Below are 20,815 nucleotides of genomic sequence, written 5' to 3'. Positions count from 1 at the left end.
CGTCATACCGCTCAGGAAGGAGACGCGTTCTGTCTCCTAGATATTAACTTACTTTGGTGTGAAAAGTGCAAAATAAACTCAAAACAACAGCAAAGGACCTTGTGAAGATAATGGGGGAAACAGGTGCAAAAGTATCTATATCCGCAGTAAAACGAGTCCTATATCGACATAACCTGAAAGGCCGCTCAGCAAGGAAGAAGCCACTGCTCCAAAACCGTCATAAAAAAGCAGACAGACTACGGTTTGCAACTGCACATGGGGACAAGATCATACTTTTTGGAGAAATGTCCTCTGGTCTGATGAAACAAAAATAGAACTGTTTGGCCATAATGACCATCGTTATGTTCGGAGGGAAAAGGGGGAGGCTTGCAAGCCAAAGAACACCATCCCAACTGTGAAGCACAGGGGTGGCAGCATCATATTGTGGGGGTGCTTTGCTGCAGGAGGGACTGGTGCACTTCACAAAATAGATGACATAATGAGTAAGGGAAATTATGTGGATATATTGAAGCAACATCGAAAAGACATCAGTCAGGAAGTTAAAGCTTGGTCGCAAATGGGTCTTCCAAATGGACAATGACCCCAAGCATAATTCCAAAGTTGTGGCAAAATGGCTTAAGGACAACAAAGTCAAGGTATTGGAGTGGCCATCACAAAGCCCTGACCTCAATCATCTAGAAAATTTGTGGGCAGAACTGAAAAAGTGTGTGCGAGCAAGGAGGCCTACAAACCTGACTTCGTTACACCAGCTCTGTCAGGAGGAATGGGCCATAATTCACCCAACTTATTGTGGGAAGCTTGTGGAAGGCTACCCGAAACGTTTGATTCAAGTTAAACAATTTAAAGGCAATGCTACCAAATACTAATTGAGTGTATGTAAACTTCTGACCCACTGGGAATGTGATGAAAGAAATAAAACCTGAAATAAATCATTTTCTCTACTATTATTCTGACATTTCACATTCTTAAAATAAAGTTGTGATCCTAACTGACCTAAAACAGGGAATTTTTACTAGGATTAAATGTCAAGAATTGTGAAAATCTGAGTTTAAATGTATTTGGCTAAGGTGTATGTTAACTTCCGACTTCAACTGTATGTTTTATTGTCAAATACACCAAATAGGTGCAGTGAAATGTGGTGTTTTACAGGGTCAGCCATAATAGTACGGCGCACATGGAGCATATTTAGGTTAAGTGCCTTGCTCAAGGGCACATCGGCAGATTTTTCACCTTGTCTATCTCTGGTATTCACACACACACACACACACACACACACACACACACACACACACACACACACACACACACACACACACACACACACACACACACACACACACACACACACAGCTTCCTACCCCACATACCCTGCAACAGATGTTGTTAAATAGTGCTTGATGTTGGATATTACAATGCAGAAATGTGAGATCTACAGGCTATTACATTTATTTCATTTTACTTACTGTATGAAACAAGTGATTCTTGCTTGTTCAGTATCCATGTGACCCAATGTCTGGGAAATTTGCATCTCCACACTAATGGGTTATAGTGAAATAATGTAATCCCATACCAGTGTAGCTATCTCCCTTCCATTTTCATGTGGTTTCCAGTTTGTTTGGAAACTCTAATCATTAGTGCAACAGTTGCCACATGGAATATCTGGTGGGCTTGTAATGGTTGCCTTTTGTCATTACCTACCTCAGTCAGCCTGATAAGAATAGTTCCTCAGCGCGACCTGAAAACCACACTGGGTCTCTGTGCTGTGGGTTTTCATCCTTTTACCATAACCTGTCACCTTAGAATATATCTACTTTGACTGTAGTTGAGACACCAAGCATTCTGCTTGTTCTTTCAGAGTTATTGTATTAACAGGATCTCATTTATTGGGTCACATTCTCAATCATATGTGTATTTGTCGGATTTGTCAACCAGTTTAAGTTGCAAACTTTATTGATGAACATGAGAACATCTGGATACCGAGGAGGAAATAGCAAATGTATTTTATTTACTTCACAGACATAAGGTGTAAAGAATGCAATGAAATGTTCACCTTCTTTCCACCTTCAGTTAAATATTACACAAAATAAATAATTTACTTCAACACAGTCCAAACTCAGTGGTTAAGTATCATACATTAGTTTTTTCTTTCACTGTATTCACTTTTGATATGGTTCCAAGATCTCATGACCACTAGGATCTTGCTCAATTATATAGATTTTTTCTGCATTTACCGATCTGTTAAGCCTTCTTCTTCATTTCAGAATGTTCAGATCATTGAAATGAGATTGAGGACCATGAACAACAGTTCAATTGTTTTTTTGTATACACAAAACCAGTGCTTCCTCACTTCATCCACTCGGTGTGTGAAACAGCGTCCTACTTTGTTCCCACATGTCACGCCCTCCTTCAGTCCACATCTTTCCAAAGATTTGGCACAGAATAGGATTCAAATTTCACCCTGTGCCACAGAAAGCACTGTACATCCTCAAACCAATCAACCATCTCAACGAAAGTCTTAAGCAGGGAGTATATGCACAGTTTATTACCTTCCTTAGAGAAAATATGTATTTTAGAAATGGTATAGTTCAGATGCTCTCTGTACAGATTGGAGTACATTTAAAAAAATCTTTATCTGAAAGATTGTTCAGTGCTGAATAGCTCTCCCACAGGGTATGTCTAGTCCAGTGAAATGCTCTTCTTCATCACACCATGATGGGGAGGAAGTGGGTGGCCACATTCCTCCTCCGTGTTTTCTTCCCTCTCAGTGGCCTCCCGTGGACACTCAGGCCCACAAACATCTGTCTCTTCTTGTTCCTCCACTCGGCTGAGGCATAGGTGTTATAGCCGTTCTCCTCAATACGCTCCTTCAGTGTGCAGTCAATGCCAAACTCTCTCTGGAAGAACAAAGGACATTACTGGGATACGTTCTCATATGTGTATTTGGATACTGACTCAATACATTTCATACTGAATCAACTATTTTCATTTGTGAAGTGCATACACTAGCAAAGGATGTGAGAATACTATATGTATAGTTAATGTACTGTTCATACAAGAGTCAAAATATATATAAAATATATCAATGTTGAAATATTTCCAGGAATTTATTCAACCTTTCTACAGTGCATTCAGACCCCTTGACTTTTTCCACATTTTGTTACATTACAGCCTTATTCTTAAATGGATTTAATTGTTTTTTCCACTCATCAATCTAACTGAAATAAATCCAAATCAAATCACATTTACTTATGTAAATATCACATTTACATAAGTATTCAGACCATTTACCAGTACTTTGTTGAAGCACCTTTGGCAGCGATTACAGCCTTGAGTCTTCTCGGGTATGTTTGGCACACCTGTATTGAGGGAGTTTCTCCCATTCTTCTCTGCAGATCCTCGCAAGCTCTGTCAGGTTGGATGGGAAACGTCGATGCACATTTCTTTTCAGGCCTCTCCAGGGATGTTCGATCAGGTTCAAGTCCGGGCTCTGGCTGGGCCACTCAAGGACATTCAGCGACTTGTCCCGAAGCCACTCCTGTGTTGTCTTGGCTGTGTGCTTAGGATTGTTGTCCTGTTGGAAGGTGAATCTTTGCCCAAGTCTGAGGTCCTGAGCGCTCTGGAGCAGGTTTTCATCAAGGATCTCTCTGTACTTTGCTCCGTTCATCTTTCCCTCAATCCTGACTTGTCTCCCAGTCACTGCCGCTGAAAAACATGCCCACGGCATGATGCTGCCACCTCCATGCTTTACCTTAGGGATGGTGCCAGGTTTTCTCCAGATGTGACACTTGGCATTCAGGCCAAAGAGTTTAATCTTGGTTTCATCAGGCCAGAGAATCTTGTTTCTCATGGTCTGAGAGTCCTTTAGGTGCCTTTTGGCAAACTCCAAGCGGGCTGTCATGTGTCTTTTACTGAGGAGTGACTTCCGTCTGGCCACTGTACCATAAAGGCCTGATTGGTGGAGTGCTGCAGAGATGGTTGTCCTTCTGAAAGGTTCCTCCATCACCACAGAGGAACTCTGGAGCTCTGTCAGAGTGACCATCAGGTTCTTGGTCACCTGCCTGACCAGGGCCCTTCTCCCCCGATTGCTGAGTTTGGCCGGGCGGCCAGCTCTAGGAAGAGTCTTGGTGGTTCCAAACGTCTTCCATTTAAGAATGATTGAGACCACTATGTTCTTGGGGACCTTCAATGCTGCAGAAATGTTTTGGTACCCTTCCCCAGATCTTTGCATCGACACAATCCTGTCTCTGAGCTCTACGGAGAATTCCTTTGACCGCATGGCTTGGTTTTTGCTCTGACATGCACTGTGAACTGAGGGACCTTAAATAGACAATTGTGTGCCTTTCCAAATCATGTCTAATCAATAGAATTTACCACAGGTAAACCAAGTTATAGAAACATCTCAAGGATGATCAATGGAAATAGGATGCACCTGAGCTCAATTTCGAGTCTCATACCAAATGGTCTGAATACTTTTTATTTTTAATACATTTTCAACAATTTCTAAAAAACATTTTTTGCTTTGTGTAGATTGATGAGGGAAAAAAGTAATTTTAGAATAAGGCTGTAACATAACAAAATGTGGAAAAAGTCAAGGGGTCTCAATACTTTTCGAATGCACTATACACTGTATTTATTTATCTGAATTTTGCAGGATTAAATCTTTTGACATGCACCATCTCATTCAAGTGTCCAAATGTAAAAACAAAATAAACAAACAATACTTAGTGACAAGAATAATATGGCAACTACTGTCTAATAACAACCCAATTCAACTTAGTCAAGATGTACCATGTACTAGTACCATGTACTAGAGGGGTACATTCAATAGAAATAGTTAGTTATGTAAATCGGTTACAGTGATAGATGTGATGTATTCTAATGTCTGTGTCACGTAGCACTATAGTCATTACTTGCTGACCTCCAACTTCCTCTTTGAATCATATGCACTTGGTTTGGATGGTGTGCTCTTTGAACTTCTGATAGTTTCCATTACACCATTAGTTAAAAGTGAACCCAGCTCCAAAGATAAGAACTCTTGTGATAAAGTTGAAGGAATCTAAGTGTATGTCTTTGAGGCTGGTTAAATGACCTCTGACCCGGATACTGACCGCTCCGTACAGCTCACCCTTCCTGCTGATAGCCAGGTAATAGTTACTGCCCAGGCCTTTGATAGCCACCACCCCCACATCCACCGACGTGATCTCCAGAATACCTGAGAACACACAAAATAACATGTATAATCATTTAGAAACAAGTGATAAACCTTTTATAAAACATTTATAATCATCATGACCACTTATAGGGAAGGATTTAGGGGAAATCTGTAACTGTTCAGGCAGGGAATTTTAAGGCAGACCACAGACATAACGTTGGCCCAGATCAGAACACAGAGTCAGAGTACATAGAAGCTATGGAATGTGTTCTGGATCTGCTGTAGTCATATAGATAAGAGCTTGTCGAACTATCAGGAGTGTCTGCCTGTTCCTCCTTACATTAAATATTAGTTTGTATTTGTGTTGTTTATTAGGTTTAACCAAATGGGAAAAGTAAGTTAAATGTGTTGAAAAGAAGTGTTGCAACTTAAAATATAGGTTTGTTAATAATCAAATATAACAGTTGGCATTGAATCATGTATTTGGTTTCATCAAATATATATATTCTTTTAAATTGAGAAAACCTAACTGATTTACTTGTAACCAGCTGAAGTAAAAAATAATGACGTTGATAGTTTTGTTTATAGTGTAGAGCCTTTCTCAAGACAAAACATAATCTAGATGTGTTTTAGAAAGTCTCTATCTGAAATCCTGTGGGTTCATAGCCAACTGTCATGCTGTCAGTCATATTTCTGTTACTCTAATACTCTAGTTCATAGTCAGAGAAAAGCCTGAAGAATCTCTTAAACTGTAGGGTAGAGTTTTCATCCATCCATCCAGCCATCCTTCATATCACCCATATTTGTTTTATTTCACCTTTATTTAACCAGGTAAGCAAGTTGAGAACAAGTTCTCATTTACAATTGCGACCTGGCCAAGATAAAGCAAGGCAGTTCGACACATACAACAACACAGAGTTACACATGGAATAAAACAAACATACAGTCAATAATACAGTAGAAAAATAAGTCTATATACAATGTGAGCAAATGAGGTGAGATAAGGGAGGTAAAGGCAAAAAAAAGGCCATGGTGGCGAAGTAAATACAATATAGCAAGTAAAACACTGGAATGGTAGATTTGCAGTGGAAGAATGTGTGAAGTATGTGCAAATGTGCAAAATAAATAAATAAATACAGTAGGGGGAGAGGTAGTTGTTTGGGCTAAATTATAGATGGGCTATGTACAGGTGCAGTAATCTTTGAGCTGCTCTGACAGCTGGTGCTTAAAGCTAGTGAGGGAGATAAGTGTTTCCAGTTTCAGAGATTTTTGTAGTTCATTCCAGTCAATGGCAGCAGAGAACTGGAAGGCGAGGCGGCCAAAGGAAGAATTGGTTTTGGGGGTGACCAGAGAGATATACCTGCTGGAGCGCGTGCTACAGGTGGGTGCTGCTATGGTGCCCAGCGAGCTGAGATAAGGGGGGACTTTACCTAGCAGGGTCTTGTAGATGACCTGGAGCCAGTGGGTTTGGCGACGAGTATGAAGCGAGGGCCAGCCAACGAGAGCATACAGGTCGCAGTGGTGGGTAGTATATTGGGCTTTGGTGACAAAACGGATGGCACTGTGATAGACTGCATCCAATTTTTTGAGTAGGGTATTGGAGGCTATTTTGTAAATGACATCGCCGAAGTCGAGGATCGGTAGGATGGTCAGTTTTACAAGGGTATGTTTTGCAGCATGAGTGAAGGATGCTTTGTTGCGAAATAGGAAGCCAATTCTAGATTTAACTAGATTTAGATTTAACTAGAACTAGATTGGAGATGTTTGATGTGAGTCTGGAAGGAGAGTGTACAGTCTAACCAGACACCTAGGTATTTGTAATTGTCGACATATTCTAAGTCAGAACCGTCCAGAGTAGTGATGTTGGACGGGCGGGCAGGTGCAGGCAGCGATCGGTTGAAGAGCATGCATTTAGTTTTACTTGTATTTAAGAGCAATTGGAGGCCACGGAAGGAGAGTTGTATGGCATTGAAGCTCGTCTGGAGGGTTGTTAACACAGTGTCCAAAGAAGGGCCAGAAGTATACAGAATGGTGTCGTCTGCGTAGAGGTGGATCAGAGACTCACCAGCAGCAAGAGCGACATCATTGATGTATACAGAGAAGAGAGTCGGTCCAAGAATTGAACCCTGTGGCACCCCCATAGAGACTGCCAGAGGCCCGGACAACAGGCCCTCCGATTTGACACACTGAACTCTATCAGAGAAGTAGTTGGTGAACCAGGCGAGGCAATCATTTGAGAAACCAAGGCTATCGAGTCTGCCGATGAGGATGTGGTGATTGACAGAGTCGAAAGCCTTGGCCAGGTCAATGAATACGGCTGCACAGTATTGTTTCTTATCGATGGCGGTTAGGATATCGTTTAGGACCTTGAGCGTGGCTGAGGTGCACCCATGACCAGCTCTGAAACCAGATTGCATAGCGGAGAAGGTATGGTTGGATTCGAAATGGTCGGTAATCATTTTGTTGACTTGGCTTTCGAAAACCTTAGAAAGGCAGGGTAGGATAGATATAGGTCTGTAGCAGTTTGGGTCAAGAGTGTCCCCCCTTTTGAAGAGGGGGATGACCGCAGCTGCTTTGCAATCTTTGGGAATCTCAGACGACACGAAAGAGAGGTTGAACAGGCTAGTAATAGGGGTTGCAACAATTTCGGCAGATAATTTTAGAAAGAAAGGGTCCAGATTGTCTAGCCCGGCTGATTTGTAGGGGTCCAGATTTTGCAGCTCTTTCAGAACATCCGCTGACTGGATTTGGGAGAAGGAGAAATGGGGAAGGCTTGGGCGAGTTGCTGTGGGGGGTGCAGTGCTGTTGACCGGGGTAGGGGTAGCCTGGTGGAAAGTTTGGCCAGCCGTAGAAAAATGCTTATTGAAATTCTCAATTATAGTGAATTTATCGGTGGTGACAGTGTTTCCTGTCCTCAGTGCAGTGGGCAGCTGGGAGGAGGTGTTCTTATTCTTGTTCTTATATAAGCGTGCTTCATCTATGTAGGGCCACAGTCTACACAGAAGAACAGACTTCAGCTTAATAACTAATTTGGCATGAGGATTATAATGAGAGTGAGAGAATATAATTATAATGAGAGAATATAAGCCAATTCCCAGTGCAAATATACACACACACTCTCACACACGCACGCAGGCAGGCACACACACATGTATCTAATCTGACGCTGGTGTGTGTTAATGGCCCCTCTCTTATTCCTATGGTACGTTTGATTTCATGACACCCTCCTTCACTTCCTCTCCACACTTCCTGTGTGGTGTTGTTATCTTATCCTGACACACACACACACACACACACACACACACACACACACACACACACACACACACACACACACACACACACACACACACACACACACACACACACACACACACACACCCACCCACCCACACACACACACGCACGCACGCACGCACGCACGCACGCACGCACGCACGCACGCACGCACGCTGCGCGCGCGCGCTGCAGGGAGTTGTCGTGAAGATGGCCTTTGATCAGACTGCCACAGCAGTTCCCCTCCTTCGTCCCTGATGAGTATGTGAAGCCGCCTGTGTCATTGTCAAGCTCCCTTGCTTGTGGTCGGACTGTCTAAAGGTGCCGTGTGAACTTGAAGGGGCAGGTGTCCTGGAAAAAGTTCCCTTCGAAATATACTGTGACCTACATCCCTGTCTCCACATCAGTGAGGTAACATCTGCATTAGTTTCCAGTTCAAACAGGTTCACACCGGCAGGTGAAGTGGTGGTGGGGACCATGACACAACGGCCATTGAAGATCTGAGAGTTGCTTCTGTAAGGGATTAGGTGTCAGGTATCGAGTGAGGATGTAAGACTATCTAAGGCTGTTTCTGGGCCCTCTGTAAACATGCCGGGGATGAAAGGAGAGAGAACAGAGGAGGACAGATGAGCCATGACAGAGAGACAGGGAGGGGAGGATTAGAAAGACCTTAATGACCACTGATCAAACACACACAGATGGCTTATATGGGCGGCAGGTAGCCTAGTGGTTAGAGCGTTGGGCCAGTAACCGAAAGGTTGCTAGATCGATTCTCTGAGCTGACAAGGTAAACATCTGTTGTTCTGCCCCTGAACAAGGCAGTTAACCTACTATTCCCTGGGAGGCCGTCATTGTAAATAAGAATTTGTCCTTAACTGACTTGCCTAGTTAAATAAAGGTTAAATAAAAAATACAAATAAAATAATAAATATCAAGTGTGTGTCTGGGACACAGAGTCGCATTGTGCTCACACACACACACATATACACACATATACACACATATACACACATATACACACATATACACACATATACACAGTCTCTACAGCATTTCTCTACAGAGTCGCATTGTGCTCACACACATATACACAGTCTCTACAGCATTTCTCTACAGAGTCGCATTGTGCTCACACACATATACACAGTCTCTACAGCATTTCTCTACAGAGTCGCATTGTGCTCACACACATATACACAGTCTCTACAGCATTTCTCTACAGAGTCGCATTGTGCTCACACACATATACACAGTCTCTACAGCATTTCTCTACAGAGTCGCATTGTGCTCACACACATATACACAGTCTCTACAGCATTTCTCTACAGAGTCGCATTGTGCTCACACACATATACACAGTCTCTACAGCATTTCTCTACAGAGTCGCATTGTGCTCACACACATATACACAGTCTCTACAGCATTTCTCTACAGAGTCGCATTGTGCTCACACACATATACACAGTCTCTACAGCATTTCTCTACAGAGTCGCATTGTGCTCACACACATATACACAGTCTCTACAGCATTTCTCTACAGAGTCGCATTGTGCTCACACACATATACACAGTCTCTACAGCATTTCTCTACAGAGTCGCATTGTGCTCACACACATATACACAGTCTCTACAGCATTTCTCTACAGAGTCGCATTGTGCTCACACACATATACACAGTCTCTACAGCATTTCTCTACAGAGTCGCATTGTGCTCACACACATATACACAGTCTCTACAGCATTTCTCTACAGAGTCGCATTGTGCTCACACACATATACACAGTCTCTACAGCATTTCTCTATAGAGTCGCATTGTGCTCACACACATATACACAGTCTCTACAGCATTTCTCTACAGAGTCGCATTGTGCTCACACACATATACACAGTCTCTACAGCATTTCTCTACAGAGTCGCATTGTGCTCACACACATATACACAGTCTCTACAGCATTTCTCTACAGAGTCGCATTGTGCTCACACACATATACACAGTCTCTACAGCATTTCTCTACAGAGTCGCATTGTGCTCACACACATATACACAGTCTCTACAGCATTTCTCTATAGAGTCGCATTGTGCTCACACACATATACACAGTCTCTACAGCATTTCTCTACAGAGTCGCATTGTGCTCACACACATATACACAGTCTCTACAGCATTTCTCTACAGAGTCGCATTGTGCTCACACACATATACACAGTCTCTACAGCATTTCTCTACAGAGTCGCATTGTGCTCACACACATATACACAGTCTCTACAGCATTTCTCTACAGAGTCGCATTGTGCTCACACACATATACACAGTCTCTACAGCATTTCTCTACAGAGTCGCATTGTGCTCACACACATATACACAGACTCTACAGCATTTCTCTACAGAGTCGCATTGTGCTCACACACATATACACAGTCTCTACAGCATTTCTCTACAGAGTCGCATTGTGCTCACACACATATACACAGTCTCTACAGCATTTCTCTATAGAGTCGCATTGTGCTCACACACATATACACAGTCTCTACAGCATTTCTCTACAGAGTCGCATTGTGCTCACACACATATACACAGTCTCTACAGCATTTCTCTACAGAGTCGCATTGTGCTCACACACATATACACAGTCTCTACAGCATTTCTCTACAGAGTCGCATTGTGCTCACACACATATACACAGTCTCTACAGCATTTCTCTACAGAGTCGCATTGTGCTCACACACATATACACAGTCTCTACAGCATTTCTCTACAGAGTCGCATTGTGCTCACACACATATACACAGTCTCTACAGCATTTCTCTACAGAGTCGCATTGTGCTCACACACATATACACAGTCTCTACAGCATTTCTCTACAGAGTCGCATTGTGCTCACACACATATACACAGTCTCTACAGCATTTCTCTACAGAGTCGCATTGTGCTCACACACATATACACAGTCTCTACAGCATTTCTCTACAGAGTCGCATTGTGCTCACACACATATACACAGTCTCTACAGCATTTCTCTACAGAGTCGCATTGTGCTCACACACATATACACAGTCTCTACAGCATTTCTCTACAGAGTCGCATTGTGCTCACACACATATACACAGTCTCTACAGCATTTCTCTATAGAGTCGCATTGTGCTCACACACATATACACAGTCTCTACAGCATTTCTCTACAGAGTCGCATTGTGCTCACACACATATACACAGTCTCTACAGCATTTCTCTACAGAGTCGCATTGTGCTCACACACATATACACAGTCTCTACAGCATTTCTCTACAGAGTCGCATTGTGCTCACACACATATACACAGTCTCTACAGCATTTCTCTACAGAGTCGCATTGTGCTCACACACATATACACAGTCTCTACAGCATTTCTCTATAGAGTCGCATTGTGCTCACACACATATACACAGTCTCTACAGCATTTCTCTACAGAGTCGCATTGTGCTCACACACATATACACAGTCTCTACAGCATTTCTCTACAGAGTCGCATTGTGCTCACACACATATACACAGTCTCTACAGCATTTCTCTACAGAGTCGCATTGTGCTCACACACATATACACAGTCTCTACAGCATTTCTCTACAGAGTCGCATTGTGCTCACACACATATACACAGTCTCTACAGCATTTCTCTACAGAGTCGCATTGTGCTCACACACATATACACAGTCTCTACAGCATTTCTCTACAGAGTCGCATTGTGCTCACACACATATACACAGTCTCTACAGCATTTCTCTACAGAGTCGCATTGTGCTCACACACATATACACAGTCTCTACAGCATTTCTCTACAGAGTCGCATTGTGCTCACACACATATACACAGTCTCTACAGCATTTCTCTATAGAGTCGCATTGTGCTCATACACATATACACAGTCTCTACAGCATTTCTCTACAGAGTCGCATTGTGCTCACACACATATACACAGTCTCTACAGCATTTCTCTACAGAGTCGCATTGTGCTCACACACATATACACAGTCTCTACAGCATTTCTCTATAGAGTCGCATTGTGCTCACACACATATACACAGTCTCTACAGCATTTCTCTACAGAGTCGCATTGTGCTCACACACATATACACAGTCTCTACAGCATTTCTCTACAGAGTCGCATTGTGCTCACACACATATACACAGTCTCTACAGCATTTCTCTATAGAGTCGCATTGTGCTCACACACATATACACAGTCTCTACAGCATTTCTCTACAGAGTCGCATTGTGCTCACACACATATACACAGTCTCTACAGCATTTCTCTATAGAGTCGCATTGTGCTCACACACATATACACAGTCTCTACAGCATTTCTCTATAGAGTCGCATTGTGCTCACACACATATACACAGTCTCTACAGCATTTCTCTACAGAGTCGCATTGTGCTCACACACATATACACAGTCTCTACAGCATTTCTCTACAGAGTCGCATTGTGCTCACACACATATACACAGTCTCTACAGCATTTCTCTACAGAGTCGCATTGTGCTCACACACATATACACAGTCTCTACAGCATTTCTCTACAGAGTCGCATTGTGCTCACACACATATACACAGTCTCTACAGCATTTCTCTACAGAGTCGCATTGTGCTCACACACATATACACAGTCTCTACAGCATTTCTCTACAGAGTCGCATTGTGCTCACACACATATACACAGTCTCTACAGCATTTCTCTATAGAGTCGCATTGTGCTCACACACATATACACAGTCTCTACAGCATTTCTCTACAGAGTCGCATTGTGCTCACACACATATACACAGTCTCTACAGCATTTCTCTACAGAGTCGCATTGTGCTCACACACATATACACAGTCTCTACAGCATTTCTCTATAGAGGAAAAGCCACCTGTATCCACTCAGTCTTTGATGATTAATGTTCAGCACTACTGTCTACTTGCTCACTCAGGAATGATATCTACAACGCATCAAGGGTGGAAAAAAACTAACCGAAGCCATTAGAACAAATGTGTTTTTTGTTCAACATATTACGTCTCACAACATTCAACACCAAATGTATGTGACACTGTGTGTTATGTAGTGGTGATTCTGATACACCACACATTAAAGCATGGCCGTGGGTCAACCACACATTTCCAACTGTTTATTTAGTGGAAAATGAGTTGCATGCTGGACACTTTCTCCTAATGTGTGGCTCATTTGATACGCTCTGTTTTGTAGTTACTGCAGTAAATGGTGTGTTAGGGTGGAGTGGAGGGTGGAGTAGGGTGGAGTGGGTGCAGACAATGCCAATGTGAATTGAAGGTAGATTTTCCACAGTGGGTTGCCAGTTAAAAGGGAATTTTCCACAGTGGGTTGCCAGGTAAAGGTAGATTTTGCCGTTTTACATTGCTATTCATGGTAACTGGAAGTTACCTCTTTTAAAAAATGGGACAGAGCTTACAGTACAGATACACAGACACACATCTGAAACCATTCCAACTGTATCGTCATGTTGAAATATGGGAATGACGGAAACAAATCACCTGTAATGCAGATGAGGACCACATTGAATGTAATTAGTTTGTTCATACCCTGCCTCTCTCCACGTCCATAAACCTCTTCACATCTCTTATCTCCGTGTCCGTTAGAGTACTGGCTGTGGTTTCCCTTCTGAGACACACACACACACACACACACACACACACACACACACACACACACACACACACACACACACACACACACACACACACACACACACACACACACACACACACACACACACACACACACACACACACACACACACACACGAGCGAATGAGGAACATGCCAGTCCCAGTCTGGAGGCACCTCAGCACACATGACTCCCCGCAGAGAGAAAGACACAAACACATTTGGTGGCCTCCTATATTGCCCTCCTGCGCTCTTGACAGGCTGAGCTCACACTCACACCATCCCAGCTTGGGGTAATTAGACTAATCCGGCCGCCACCACACATCTGTTAGAGCCTCAGAACTGGTCGACCATTACTGTTCTCAGTAACTGTGTATAATGCATGAGAAATATTTTTGGCTTTTCAAATGTGATGAGATGCAACAATATAGCAAACCAGGTTATCGATAAGCACAGTTTTGTCTAGTTGGTTTTTTAAGCTGATGCCGTCTAGATGTGTAGCTTTAGTTAAATGTGCTTATTTTTGCAAAGCTCCATATTGCCCGGGAATCAATTCCAGCCCTCTCTCTCTGTAAGCTCCCAGCAGAATCCCAGCACGATGGAGCAACATGTGGGAAAGTTTTTCACAGGCATCCCCATAAATCTGTGGGAGGTTGGATACATGCTCTTAAACAGCCCCCAAAACCACCACCTCTACATCTGTCGAGATCTTTGCTAGCAAGGTTGGTAGTTCAAGCACAATACCAGTTGTTCCCCCTCAATTGTTACTATGCTGTAACCAGGTTTCAAAGCTCGGGTCTCACTCAGCCTTGGACAAAAACAAACTGAACCTAAACCATATCTCCAAAAAGGAGGAGTAATAAGAATGATTAGTGAAAGATTGAAGCTGTTTTTAAATCAAAACTGCTAACTTGGTCTCCAGATATGCTTCTGCACTGCACAAACTGCATGATTTTACATTATCTATGAAAAGATTGCCACATGCTTGCTGATAGCAAGAACAAACAAACATATTTTTTAAGGAAATGTCCTTTTCTAGTTTTATTCATAAAGTATATCCATTATTATGATGTTATTATTTTCTACCAACCCAGAGTTTTTAACTGGGCATTGCCACAGAATCAATGCCATAAACCTGATGCTGTGTCATTTTCAGGGGCTACAAAGGACACCATCCCAGGGATCATGTCTAGGCCCTGGGCCAGAGCAGAGACTGGAGCTGCTCTCCTGTAGTATCTCTTTCCCTGTGAACCTGATAGTGGGCCATATAATCCACACTGTCCCCAGTCCCCCCCAGGAAATGACTTTGTGGCAGCACCATTGATACTGAACACTAGCAGCTTTGATGTGACCACAATGATGTTCAACCATGTCATTCATGAATTAGTACCCCTCCCCTACTACTGCAGTCAAACCTAACCCAAAGATAAACTTGGTCACCTTATGCAAAAGCTTAGTATTATATACAGCAGTATATTACTAATATGTGCTAGTATAACTGTAGTATTATAGCCTGTAGCATAAAGAATTGTGAGGAGTAATGATGAGAGACAATAGAAAAGTTCAATAAGTTAACACCTACTAGCTTCAAGTTGAACCCTCCGATCATCTTAGAACAACAGCCGGTCCAGCAATGTCTTCACTATGTCACAAACACCCAAAAGAGGCATTTTGAAATTCATTGCATTTTTATGCCTCACGGTCAAATAAAGACAGTGTAGAATCTATAAAGACATGTATATAAAAGTGTAGGGTCTATAAAAGACATGTATATACAAGCGTAGGTCTCTAAAGACATTTACAGTTGAAGTCATAAGTTTACATACACCTTAGCCAAATACATTTAAACTCAGATTTTCACAATTCCTGACATTTAATCCTAGTAAAAATGCCTTGCCTTAGGTCAGTTAGGATCACAACTTTATTTAAAGAATGTGAAATATCAGAATAATAGTAGAGAGAATGATTTATTTCAGCTTTTATTTCTTTCATCACACTCCCAGTGGGTCAGAAGTTTACATACACTTGGGTCAAACATTCCGGGTAGCCTTCCACAAGCTTCCCACAATAAGTTGTAGGAATTTTGGTACATTCCTCCAGACAGAGCTGGTGTAACTGAGTCAGGTTTGTAGGCCTCCTTGATCGCACACACTTTTTCAGTTCTGCCCACAAATGTTCTATGGGATTGAGGTCAGGGCTTTGTGATGGACACTCCAATACCTTGACTTTGTTGTCCTTAGGCCATTTTGCCACAATTTTGGAAGTATGCTTGGGGTCATTGTCTATTTGGAAGACCCATTTGCGACCAAGCTTTAACTCCCTGACTGATGTCTTGAGATGTAGCTTCAATATATCCACATAATTTCCCTTCCTCATGATGCCATTTATTTTGTGAAGTGCACCAGTCCCTCCTGCAGCAAAGCACCCCCACAACATGATGCTGCCACCCCTGTGCTTCACGGTTGGGATGGTCTTCTTCGGCTTGCAAGCCTCCCCCTTTTTCCTCCAAACATAACGATGGTCATTATGGCCAAACAGTTCTATTTTTGTTTCATCAGACCAGAGGACATTTCTCCAAAAAGTACAATCTTTGTCTCCATGTGCAGTTGCAAACCGTAGTCTGGCTTTTTTATGGCGGTTTTGGAGCAGTGGCTTCTTCCTTGCTGAGCGGCCTTTCAGGTTATGTCGATATAGGACTCGTTTTACTGTGGATATAGATACTTTTGTACCTGTTTCCTCCAGCATCTTCACAAGGTCCTTTGCTGTTGTTATGGGATTGTTTGGCACTTTTCGCACCAAAGTACGTTCATCTCTAGGAGACAGAACGCGTCTCCTTCCTGAGCGGTATGACGGCTGCGTGGTCCCATGGTGCTTATACTTACGTACTATTGTTTGTAAAGATGGACGTGGTACCTTCAGATGTTTGGAAATTGCTCACAATGATGAACCAGACTTGTGGAGGTCTACAATTTTTTTCTGAGGTCTTGGCTAATTTCTTTTGATTTTCCCATGATGTCAAGCAAAGAGGTACTGAGTTTGAAGGTAGGCCTTGAAATACATCCACAGGTACACCTCCAACTGACTCAAATTATGTCAATTAGCCCATCAGAAGCTTCTAAAGCCTTGACATAATTTTCTGGAATTTTCCAAGCTGTTTAAAGGCACAGTCAACTTAGTGTATGTAAACTTCTGACCCACTGGAATTGTGATACAGTGAATTATAAGTGAAATAATCTGTCTGTAAACAATTGTTGGGAAAATTACTTGTGTCATGCACAAAGTAGATGTCCTAACCAACTTGCCAAAACTATAGTCTGTTAACAAGAATGTGTGGAGTGTTTGAAAAATGAGTTTTAATGACTCCAACCTTAGTGTATGTAAACTTCCTACTTCAACTGTATATAGAAATGTAGGGTCTATAAAGACATGTATAAACAAGTGTAGGGTCTATAAAGACATGTATATACAAGTGTAGGGTCTATAAAGACATGTATATACAAGTGTAGGGTCTATAAAGACATGTATATACAAGTGTAGGGTCTATAAAGACATGTATATACAAGTGTAGGGTCTATAAAGACATGTATATACAAGTGTAGGGTCTATAAAGACATTTATAAAGAAGTGTAGGGTCTATAAAGACATGTATATACAAGTGTAGGGTCTATAAAGACATGTATAAACAAGTTTAGGGTCTATAAAGACATGTATATACAAGTGTAGGGTCTATAAAGACATTTATAAACAAGTTTAGGGTCTATAAAGACATGTATAAACAAGTGTAGGGTCTATAAAGACATGTATATACAAGTGTAGGGTCTATAAAGACATGTATATTCAAGTGTAGGGTCTATAAAGACATTTATAAAGAAGTGTAGGGTCTATAAAGACATGTATAAACAAGTGTAGGGTCTATAAAGACATTTATAAAGAAGTGTAGGGTCTATAAAGACATGTATATACAAGTGTAGGGTCTATAAAGACATTTATAAAGAAGTGTAGGGTCTATAAAGACATGTATAAACAAGTGTAGGGTCTATAAAGACATGTATAAACAAGTGTAGGGTCTATAAAGACATGTATATACAAGTGTAGGGTCTATAAAGACATGTATATTCAAGTGTAGGGTCTATAAAGACATTTATAAAGAAGTGTAGGGTCTATAAAGACATGTATAAACAAGTGTAGGGTCTATAAAGACATTTATAAAGAAGTGTAGGGTCTATAAAGACATGTATATACAAGTGTAGGGTCTATAAAGACATTTATAAAGAAGTGTAGGGTCTATAAAGACATGTATAAACAAGTGTAGGGTCTATAAAGACATGTATATACAAGTGTAGGGTCTATAAAGACATGTATATACAAGTGTAGGGTCTATAAAGACATTTATAAAGAAGTGTAGGGTCTATAAAGACATTTATAAAGAAGTGTAGGGTCTATAAAGACATTTATATACAAGTGTAGGGTCTATAAAGACATGTATAAACAAGTGTAGGGTCTATAAAGACATTTATATAAAAGTGTAGGCTATATAAAGACATTTCTGTCATCTTCTTGTCAAAACAAACACCAATAGTGCCTTTCCTTACTCTTTCCCATAAGCCTCTTTGATTAATTTTGTGGTTTAGAACGCCTAGAGAAACGTTAAAGACTTCCATATACACGGGATGGGGGGTGGTGTGTGTGGGTGGGGGGGTGGTTGTAGTTTAAGTGAGCACATGTGTCTCTGGTGGTGGTTGCTTGGTTTGCTACATCCGAACACACACTTGAGCATGTAAGTGCCCGCACACAGATAGGCTCACACACTTATCTAACTGGTATAACTGTACTGTAAGAATAGGGCATGAGTACTAAACATATCCATTCATGTTACTGTACCTCTGTAAATTAATCCCATTCACATTATACTGTATTAATCATAAACCACACGGCATCAGCATTATGTACAATATGTGTGGACTTAAACGAAGCAGACTGGTTGTGTGTGAGAGCATGGTAGTGATTGACATATCCTCTCCTACCCCCTGTCCTGCTCCTGTCAAGCTGTTATCAGTACTGTTGACCCTGGGCTGTGAATACAGATAACAGGCTGGTAATCTACCCCTCCTGTTTTAATCATCTTAGAGCTACCATCATTGTACGGAATGTTGCGACAGGACAGATATCACAGGGATGTCTGGTAGATACAGAAAGAAGCTTCTTGTCAGGAATGTGTTGCCTAGCTCTAAGAATGTCCATGTCCTGCTGGGAGACAGATCTTGCCACAATTTAGATTCAACATGCCGTATTGATGATCAATGCTAAAAAAGTTGTGCTGGAAACCTGTCTTTCCAAACATACAGTAAAGTTATTCAACACAAGTCAATCATTTGAAATTGTTTCCCTTTTTCTGTAATTTGTTTGATATTCTGTAGTGAAGAGTGAGGAAAGCCCTGACAACACAATGGTTTATTTTCAATAGACTATGGTTGAACCTTTGTTTCCCCTCTTTTACTCTCCTACTAATTGAAAAACACACTCTTGTGGTTACTTACTGAGGGGGTCGTCTTTGCTCTTGGTCCCATTAACTCTGCCATTCGTATCGATCCGCAGGAAGAACTTCTGGAAGGAGAAGAGCTTCCTCCGCCGCACATCTCCCTGCAGGTGGTTGTAGCTGCGTACGTGCCTCCCCAGCGGAACCCCAATACCTTCCAAGGGACCTCCAGTTTCCCCAGTCTCTCCAACCCTGGATGCAGCCAGGGAACTGTTCACTGGCGCCCTAAGAGGGCTGCTGGGGCTGGAGGGTTGGGGGCTGGGGGGCTGGAGGCTGGGGAACTGGAGCCTGGGGCTGGTTGGCTGGAGCCTGCCTCTGTAGAGAGGTTGATGGCAGACAACCACAGGGAGGGAAAGGGCGAGCAGCAGTGCTAGCAGCAGAGACAGGGACAGGCTGGAAAAGAAGGACCTAGAGATCAAGCTGGAGCCAAAGCCAGACCTAAACCTGGACCCAGAGCCAGACCTAAATCTGGACCCAGAGCCAGATCTAAACCTGGACCCAGAGCCAGACCAAAACCTGGTCCCAGAGGTGGCCCAGGCAGTGACAGCCGTACTCCCTCCAGCAGCCCATGTGGTCATGGTAGAATGGTGTGGGGAGGACTGGAAGCAGCCTCACAGCCTGGGACATGCTGCTGGGGACAACGGGAGGCTGGGAGGTCAGGGAGGGGAGCCCTCCTGGGAAATGGGGCTCTCTGGTACCTAGTCTACCAGGTCTATATGCAAAAGAGATTTCCTCCTCAATGATACCTATTTGGGTTTAAAATCAATGTCTCCTTGCATTTCTTTTGGTAGCTAGAGCAATTATTGTACTGAAAGTCAATGTATTCCAATGTTCTCTTTCACTTTTGTTCCTATACTGATGTCCTGGTAGATAAATTAAGACAAATACAAATCGATAAATAAAACAGCCTATTGTCCCACTCGTCTTATTGTTGCCAGTGTAATTACCGTCAGTGTATTCCAATGACAAACCAGGCAGGCGTCATATGTTCCACTTTTGAAACTGTTCTTCTGTCCTTAGCTGTTCCTGGTGCTGAATTTAATTCCAATCCAGAAATCCTTAGATGGCTACTCCCACAATGAAAGGTCCACTGGCATATGGACATTCTACTATAACACTTTCTCCAGGTTCATCCCTCTGTCCCCTAAGGCCCAAACATTCAACAGCTCAATGCTGCCAGATACCCTCCAC

The 20,815-nt window shown here is 42.3% G+C and overlaps 1 protein-coding gene across 1 annotated transcript; it reads right to left on the bottom strand.

Annotated features, from left to right (window-relative positions):
• Positions 1-2,526: 2,526 nt before the first annotated feature.
• LOC139545108 (fibroblast growth factor 10-like) lies at positions 2,527-20,288 on the bottom strand. The gene is made up of 3 exons (XM_071352512.1): positions 19,626-20,288; positions 5,109-5,212; positions 2,527-2,894 (listed from the first exon to the last, which is right to left on the bottom strand). Exons 1-3 carry the CDS (start codon positions 20,200-20,202, stop codon positions 2,703-2,705), a joined length of 873 nt encoding a protein of 290 aa, XP_071208613.1. The 5' UTR covers positions 20,203-20,288; the 3' UTR covers positions 2,527-2,702.
• Between the last annotated feature and the right edge of the window lie 527 nt (positions 20,289-20,815).

The sequence above is a fragment of the Salvelinus alpinus genome, chromosome 19 (genome assembly GCF_045679555.1).
Source record: "Salvelinus alpinus chromosome 19, SLU_Salpinus.1, whole genome shotgun sequence".
Classification (NCBI taxonomy): Eukaryota; Metazoa; Chordata; class Actinopteri; order Salmoniformes; family Salmonidae; genus Salvelinus; species Salvelinus alpinus.
Note: the sequence above shows the minus strand (reverse complement) of the source record. Positions and strands in the feature narration are given on the sequence as shown.